General features: G+C 31.6%; 1 protein-coding gene across 4 annotated transcripts; it reads right to left on the bottom strand.

The window, feature by feature from the left end:
* Positions 1-609: 609 nt before the first annotated feature.
* On the bottom strand, positions 610-2,512 carry LOC125200269 (myb family transcription factor IPN2-like). Of its 4 annotated transcripts, none has more exons than XM_048097977.2 (6): positions 2,219-2,512; positions 2,067-2,143; positions 1,869-1,935; positions 1,711-1,777; positions 1,421-1,496; positions 610-1,351 (listed from the first exon to the last, which is right to left on the bottom strand). In XM_048097977.2, exons 1-6 carry the CDS (start codon positions 2,385-2,387, stop codon positions 824-826), a joined length of 984 nt encoding a protein of 327 aa, XP_047953934.1. In that variant the 5' UTR covers positions 2,388-2,512; the 3' UTR covers positions 610-823. The 4 variants fall into 4 exon arrangements, with proteins under 4 accessions (XP_047953934.1, XP_047953980.1, XP_047954029.1 ...); XM_048098023.2 differs by having other exon boundaries at positions 1,878-1,935; positions 2,219-2,510; XM_048098072.2 differs by having other exon boundaries at positions 1,421-1,463; positions 2,219-2,509.
* Between the last annotated feature and the right edge of the window lie 6,596 nt (positions 2,513-9,108).

Below are 9,108 nucleotides of genomic sequence, written 5' to 3'. Positions count from 1 at the left end.
AATTAACTAGACCACAAACTACGGCTTTAATTCAAAACCCTCTTTTTTTCTTCCCAAACATCTAATTTAAGCATTCAAAGCTTAAATTTTAAAACAAGTAGATTTTCTTTCCAACATGTCACCAAAAACATCAACATGACAACACACATTATTTAAAATCTTATACCTAAAAAAAAGGCAAATTATCAAATAAATCATTAAAGATGGTTAAATACTAGTCCGTCCCACTTTTTTCAAAATCTGAAAAATAAATTACAAAATTTTGAATATTCACATTTATCTCATCCTTTCATTTTCCGGCGAATTACGAGCTAATGTGACAGCCAGTTTAAAACACACGAACATAACGACATTAGGCAAAACGACAACGTCTTTGGAAATGACATTTTGTCAATGTGTTTTAAACCGGCTACCACATCAGTGCGTAATTCGTCAGAAAAGAGACAGATATGACAGTAAAAATCAAATATTTTGTAATTATATTTTTCATATTTGATATGTCAAAGACTGAGTCAGAATTTGACCATCTTTCTTGATTTATTTGAAAAAAAAACGATGAATAATGCAAGTAATTGCATGCATGCAATGTGTAAGAAAAACACAAAAAAAAACTCTAAAAATGAAGCTCAAACATCACCGGTCGATCCTACAAATTATTCAACAAAGATGTCACAAACATCCCATCATTTTTTCTAAATGGTTAAATTAAAACTCCAAGCCCCCTAATTGAGTTAATACACTAAAATTACCATCACCAAAAAAAGTAAAAAAGCATTAATTCCATTAAAATATGTGTATGTGTATTTGGGGTTAAAACTTCACTTCACCCGAAAGGCGAGCTCCGCCCCTGCTGCATCCCGCCGGCGCTGATCGCCGCCGCCCTCCGCGGCGGCGACGGCCGATCCATCTTCGCCTCATACTTCTTCTCATGATCCCCCGACAGCATCGGCTTGGTCTCGTAGATGTCCGAGACCGAGTCTATCTGATCGTCCGCGGGCCCGAGCTCCTGGAGACGGAGATCGTCCGCCCAGATCAAGGGGCTTTTGCCTGAGCTGGGGGTGGTGTATTGGACGGATCTTTTTTTCCCGAGAAAGTTGTCGGAAACGGGAATGAAGGATTCCCTCTCCATGCTTTGGTGGTGGAGACTTTCGAGATGCTCGCTGCTGCCGTAGATGTTGAGGTCTTGGAGGGAGGGGAAGCTGAGGGTTTGGGCGAAGTCGGGGGCCGTTGCGGTGGACTTGTTGTAGCTGCCGGAGCCGTCGCCGGCGAGGACGGTTTGGCAAGCTTTTTCGAGAATTGTTTGCATGTATTTGCCGTGAGCTTCAATTCGGAGTTGAAGGTGTCTTTGGACCTGTTATTTTTTTTTTATATTTTTATTAATTTGTGAAAAATGGAAAATGATAGATTAATTTATACATACCTCTAATTGCTCGTGGAGTCTTCGGTTGACTTCCATTTGCATCCTAATTGCATCAGTGATGTGAGCATTATTGCCACTGATATGATCAGATCACACGTACCAATTTTGAAGATGCAATTCCAAAGAAGAAATCAGATTTTTTTTGGAAATTAATTTTGAAAGGATGTAGAATGTTTTTTTTTTTGTTGGGCACATGTGACAGTGACAAATTTAAAGATTTTGATTTTTGGAAAACCGTTTTTCGTCGAATTTAACGAATTTAACGATGGAAGTGGAAGTGAAACACGTACTCGTTCATGCTTCGCCCCATCATTCCAGACGACGATGCATTGTTTCGTTGGAGATCGAGAGATGAGGCTGTGAATAAATCTAATTAGATTTTATGTGTGTGTAATAAAAAAAGATGAATCTTTGTGTGTGAAAGTAATAAACTTGGGAATAAAGTCACCTCTCATACCATCTTTCATGGAGTGATCATTGAAATCCTTGTGAGGCTGCTTTCCCAGCCTAAATTTCTAAATCAAAAAATGACCCACAAATCAAAATCAAATCTTTGAAACAACCCTACTTCGGAAACTCGAAAACGATTAAGCCAAGAAATCAAAATAGAAGAAAGCATGATAAAAATAGAATCTTGATAAAAAACCTGAAGATGACTCTTGAGATGGTAAAGAGTGAGACCCTTCACCCCCATAACTCTCATAATAGTCTTCGGCGTCGCCTCTAAATTACAAAAAAAATCCGTTCTTTAATAAATAAATAGATAAATTTTGAAGATAGATAGGGCGAGGGACGAACTGTCAGGGCCGCCGAGCTGGGTGACAGCGTCGACAAAGCGCTCGTGAAGCTCGACGGTCCAGCGAAGGCGGGGCTTGGGATCGGTGGTGAGGACGAGGCCGGAGTCGCCTTGGACGCACATGGGACGCTCGTGGGAAGTCATACTTGATGGCTTCTTCGGGTGGAACATTATTCTCGATCTCTCTACTTTTTTCTCTCTCCTCGACCGCCCAGAGATGCAAGAACAAATGCTGTGAGAATAGGGTGCGGATATGAAGAAGGGTAAGGGAGAAAAAGGGGTTTGCTTTCTCAAATACAATGAAACTATGCTTATTTTTAGACTTGATTAACTAGATTTTTGAAATTTACATAAAGTTGGGATGAAACAAAACAAAAAAGAAAAGAAAAGAAAAGGAAAATCAGTTTGTGTTATCCACAAGCTAGCGACGAAAAAGAAAAGGAAAACCCTAGCTATTTCTTTTATTCAATAAAGTGGGACATTTGTAGTATAAAATTAAGCACGGTTCCGACACTTAATTTCCTATTATGTATGGTTAATATTTGGATTATGGAAAATATTTGACATTTTGAAGCAAGAGCATTGAACTTATCTAGATTTGGCATTCATGGTTTAGTTTGGGTACAAATTAGAGCACTTAGTAAAGTCAAGTTTCGTCTTAATTGCCTTTTACTATATCAGTAACACCCACGAATTAAAAGAAAATTCGGAAAGCTTGAGTTTTTACATGTATAATTATACATATGGGTGTTTTAATTTAATTTCTGGTGAAAAAGCAAAGGTTAATATGGACCATCTCTTCTATATTCTTGATATATATATATCCGTCTATATAAGCGCATCATTGAGTTTTTGTAATGAAATTATAAAACCCTATAATAGAGGGTATTTAATGGGCAATGTGAACAGTCTATGAGAAGTAAATTAATGCGTGCACATCTTCTAATTAATTAACTGTCATAAATGTATAGTACTTAGTAAATAATTGCAGAGTCCTGATCAATTATATATATGTCAATAAGGAGTATAGTATTTATTTATAAACATAGTGAAAATGTATGCATACAATATATGTATGGAGTATTCTTTTCATGTTAACAGTATAACTAATTACATTAAATAATGTAAGAAATCGATTCCTAATCATAGTTCGTTATAGTAACATAATGGCTCTAAAATTCATGCAATGCTATGATAATATATTGGAGGTCACACTTTGATGTTGAGTTGGTATAGTAGCCTAGGAGTAGCTAGGACCATATTTTAGGTTAAGTTAATTATTTCATTAAAGTAATAATTTCTTTTGTTGTCTTTCGTGGTACGACCCCTTTATATGTTACTATCATTAACCACATAATCACTTCTTTTCAGTCTGTCTCTTGAGTTTTAAATGAGACACAATCCCACCCTTCAGCCCTACTGTCTACTTTTAAATTCATACTAATATCTATCTCTATATCTCAACTTGTTACTAAATTAGTTCGAGTTCAATTCTTTAGCTCCGTCACTTTTAAATTCATACATATTCGAGCTCTATATTTCACCTTGTTATATTAATTTGAATTCAATTTTTTAGCTTCATTCACGATTTAAAGTCTCCCTTTAATTTAACACGAGTTTTAACAAATATGAAAAAAAAGTAATAAGAAAAGTTAGTACTCCAATGTATGTCCCACTGTATATATATACTCCAAATTAATTTTAAGTAGAATGTGACTATATTAATTTATATAGTGGAATATGAGATCTATTACTTAAAATAGAACTTTAAATTGTGGATGTCCCAAAATAGTAAATTGAGATATTATTTCGTAGACAAAGGTAGTACTATTTACATGCACTAATAGCTAAGTCTTATGATATTTTTTATTTAAAAGAAAAGCTCAAAGCCAACAAGTTAGCCAGTATCAAAGTTTGTAGCACCCAAAAAACAAAACAACCCAACTTAATTAATTCTCTTCTACCCGATAAGAAACTAATTAAGAAATACAGTTAAAATGACATTTAATGCTGTGTAGAGTAAAAAAAAATTGAAAAGAGAAAATAAGTATTTATTTTCTATAAGGATGTAAGGAAGTAACTAGTAAGATAGCCACAAAAAGATAGAAGGGGATGTGAAGCTCAGTCCATAAAGAGGCATGTGTGTGTATGAGAGAGAGAGAGATGGTGTGTGTCTGTGTGTTTCAAGCTTTAATTTTGGGTAGCTCTAATCTGAATATATATATGATGCTTTTGTGGAATAGAAGATTGTCATTCCATGACATGCACACAACCAAAAGTTGACCCCACCCTTCATTTTATTTTTTGTCTCCTTTGCTAATTTTGAAATTTACTTCATATTTTAATTTGAATTTACAAGTATATGTTTTAAGTGATAGCCATAGCCTAGTTTATACTACTAGCATAAGAAAAATGGAAGGGTTAGGCTACAAATCTAGTTTAAAATAAGAATATGTGATTAACGTAACACTACAAAAAAGTTGTGTTTACCGAGCACTTCAGAAAAATAGCATATACTAAGCACAAAAGGTGCTCGGTAAATGCTTCATCTCAATATCGGCGAGTACTTTTGTTAGCATAATAAATTTGTGATCAACAGAACACTACAAAAATTTTGTTTACCAAGCACTTCAGAAAAATAGCATATACTAAACATTTTTTAAGCACAAAAGGTGCTCAGTAATGCTTCATCTCAATGTCGACTGTACATGTGTGAGCACAATACTTAAATATGACGAATTTTATGTTAATTATGTCATATTTCATTGTGAAAAATAATTTATTAAAAATAGTAGGATTTTTGTTTCTTGTGGAGTGATCTAACATTAAAACCCAAGATATTTATTGTGTTTAAAATCCTATCCTTGTTGGATGCTGCAAAAAGAGGGGCAAAAATATATTATACCAAATTTTGTAATAAGAAGAAGAGCCGTTTAAAGAAAAATTAAAATTTTTAATTTAAAATTTGAAGAAAAATATCATTAGTAAAAACTTTTTGGGAGATTCAAATGCCCACCAACACACCATGTAGATCTGCCCACAAGCAAATTGTTTAATTTTATGTGTATAATCATTGCTCATAGTTTTGTTAACGTTACATTAATTAATTTTTTTATACAAATTTAGTTTAATTTTAATATATTAAAAAAATGTCATTATCTCATTAATTTATAAATCATTTCGATTATAATTTATAAATTTATAATTTTAACATGTTTGATGTTATAGATAAAATGAACAATTCATGTTTTGATTTTAGAGTGAACTTCAAAAATGGTCCCTGGACTATGGGTTTATCTCGAAAATGGTCCCTGGACTTTAAAAATATCACCAGTAGTCCCTGGACTAAGGGTTAACATAAAAAACGGTATTTTGAGACGAAAATGCCCTTTTGAGGGGTTTTGAGGGGTTTGGGCAATTTGGTCTTTTTACACTTTTAACATTTTAAATCTGATATTATTTTAGTTATGTACTGAATCTGATATTATTTCAAAATTATCATTTTTCTTCCCTTTTGTCATCCTTCACTTTGTTTCTTTATTTCAATATTAGATTTAATTTTACAAAATTAAATTTTAAATTTCAATTTTTAAATATCAATAAATTTTTTTAATTAAAAACTATTAATTCATGGAAACTATAAATATTGATTAAAACTATTAATTTTTATTATTTAATATAATATTAAGCTGAATTGAAGAAGTACAGAAAAATAATATTAATCGTGATGGAAAAATAAGAGCTATTCTATTTAGCCTTCGTTCGGTTGTTATAATTGCTTGTATAGGAGTCGACTAAAAATTTTGTATAGGAGTATTTTTGTTGAAATTTTCTAGTCATTTTGATTGATTGTTTTCAAATTAACAAACGAAAATTATATTAGTCTTACATTAGACGCATATTTATTTCAGAATAAATCGTGTTATATTGTCTATTTATGATTAAAGCTATTAAATATTGATTAAAACTAAGACGTTGTTATATCTTATTGATTAAATATTAGACACTATCAAATATTGATTATGACTAATAATTTTTGTTATTAAAAAAATTTATTGATATTTAAAAACTGAAATTTAAAATTTAATTTTGTAAAATTAAATCTAATATTGAAATAAAGAAACTAAGTGAAGGATGACAAAAGGGAAGAAGAATGATAATTTTGAAATAATATCAGATTTAGTACATAACTAAAATAATATCAGATTTAAAATATTAAAAGTGTAAAAAGACCAAATTGCCCAAAACCCCAAAACCCCTCAAAAGGGCATTTTCGTCTCAAAATATCGTTTTTGATATTAACCTTTAGTCCAGGGACTACTGGTGATATTTTTAAAGTCCAGGGACCATTTTTGAGATAAACTCATAGTCCAGGGACCATTTTTGAAGTTCACTCTTGATTTTATGAAAAGTGTAAAACTAATGATGTCAATAGTTTTTTTAAAAAAAAATTATCAAAATCAAACTAAATGAGTTTTAGAAAAAAAGTATGAACGAAACTTGAGTGGTGCTCACATTTAATAATGTATATAGCATAACATTTTTCTTCATTAGTGTTATTAGTTAATCTATGGAGTTATTATGAGGCTTGTCATAAGTTTGTGAATAAAAACCTCCAAGATTCAACCCAAAGCAAATTCATTATTTTGAGTTCAGCAAATTATATACTCCTCCAATACAATAATAAAAAATAGCATTCACGAACTTGCGGTAAAAATAAACTCTTGCAGTTCTCCTGGCCGGTTGGAATATATAAAAAAATAAAATTAATTTTTATAGTACTAAAAATATCCAGACATTATGTCGTAGAGATCCGCTAGAGTTTTATCTAAATACAATTGCGATGTAAAATTCTATAAAATATGTTTTAGATTTTTATATAAAAAAATTAGATTAGAATATAATAGAAGGGGCATGTTGGGTGCCACCATCCCTTAAAATAACGCCATATCACCATTCCTAGCCAATCATTTGTACACGTGGACGAATAATAAGTTGCCACGTGGCAAAAAAAATCTGAAAAAGACGGCCAACAATTTGTTGCTCTTTATATAGCAATTTTTCTTGTCCAGTAATATCCGACACACTATACATCAATCTATAGATTGTTGTGTAGTGTTTGTAACATTGTTGTGTAACATTTATAATATTGTTATATAAGTGGTGTCACGGTGTCACTTTAAGAGGGGTTGTCATTTTAACACAAATCTATTATAGAATATATTAAGAATTCCTATATTTATATGAGTGGGTATGTTTTTGCACTAGTTGAAAAGTGTAGTGTTTTGTCAATCACTAAATCTTCTAAATTTTTTCATACGCTCAACTTCATTGTTCTCTTTAATATTTTATTTAAACTGTATTAATCTTCCCACAAATCTCTTATATTCCAATACTATCTATATATAGACATATGTGCAAAGAAAAATTATAGACTCTATGCATATTTTTAATGTTTAAAACAAATGAAAGTTATATACATCTATTATAAAATGATTCAAAACTTAAAAAAAATGTGTACAGGTTTACTCCTTATATAGCTTGTATGGTTAAGAAAAATAAAGCAGTACTCCATCCGTTCCACAAAAGATGTCACACTTGTGGAATGACACGGGATTTTAGGAGGTTTTGTTTTGTGTGTTAAACGGAGAGAGAAAATTTAATTTTTATATTCATGTGAGAGAGAATTTTTTCCAAAAAGGGAAATGTGACATCTTTTATGGGACAAACTAAAAAGAAAAGTGTGACATCTTTTGTGGGACGGAGGGAGTACATCTTTTGAAGAAAAGTTATAGTACATCTCTGAGTTGAGATGTAAGGTCATGGTTCTAAACCTTATGCTCAAATCGCTCTCAATCCGCTCTCAATTCAGTAAGGTTTGCTCTCAATTCGCTCTAGGTCATAGTTCTAAGGGCTCGAACTCAGCACCTCATATAATAATGTCTAAGCTTCTAACTGCTAGGACAAATTTTTTTTTTCCAAAAGCACTTATTTCACCTTTTTTTTTGTCTACTTACTTCACCTAGCAACTATTGCTAAAAAATCTCGTGTCACTCGAGAATATGGACACCTTGAATGGGCGGAAGAAGTAGTTATTAGTTGTATATGTATTAAATCAGGAAAAATATCATAATCAATTGAAATTGCACTTTTATTAAAATTATATTATGATTTTTAAATTCATACTCCTTCCGTCCCACAAGAATATGTACTCTTTTCATTTTAGTCCGCTCCACAAGAATATGCACTTTCTAATTTTGAAAAAATTTCTCTCTATTGAGGTGGGACCCATTTTCCACTAGCAATACTTTAATTACTTTTCTCTCTACCTCTTTCTTACATTACCAATTTTACGTTAAAAATCATGTTGAATCCAAAGTGCATATTTTTTAGGACGGAGGGAGTATTAAATGATAATCTATTTTTTGTTCGTAAGTATATAACGATATGAAAAATTTTAGTTATATCCATCTGAATGTAATAGTGGATTTAATTATGTGTTTTTATTATACAAAGATGATCTATTTGATATTGTGTAACCTTAAAATCCTCATTCCTCAATTCCAGTCATTGGTACTATATTCTGGCAGTGATAATACTCATATGTTTATGTCTACATTCATAACATATTGTGAATATAATTAATTGTTTTAATAAGTAGTACTAATTTATTTGCCAAATTTACAAAAAGCTTTTGGAGGAAAACAATTTTATGGTTGGTTTTTTAGGGGTGCGTTGAAATGACAACACCTCTTAAAGTAACACCATACCACAATTCCTAGCTAATTATTTGTACACGTGGACGAATAATCAGCTGCCATGTGACAAAAAAAAATGTTCAAGGGTAAATTTTCTCAGCCAGTAATATCCAATACGCTACACAACAATTTAC

The sequence above is a fragment of the Salvia hispanica genome, chromosome 2, assembly GCF_029641045.1.
Source record: "Salvia hispanica isolate PSC_SH4W2 chromosome 2, Shi_PSC_v1, whole genome shotgun sequence".
Taxonomy (NCBI): Eukaryota; Viridiplantae; Streptophyta; class Magnoliopsida; order Lamiales; family Lamiaceae; genus Salvia; species Salvia hispanica.
Note: the sequence above shows the minus strand (reverse complement) of the source record. Positions and strands in the feature narration are given on the sequence as shown.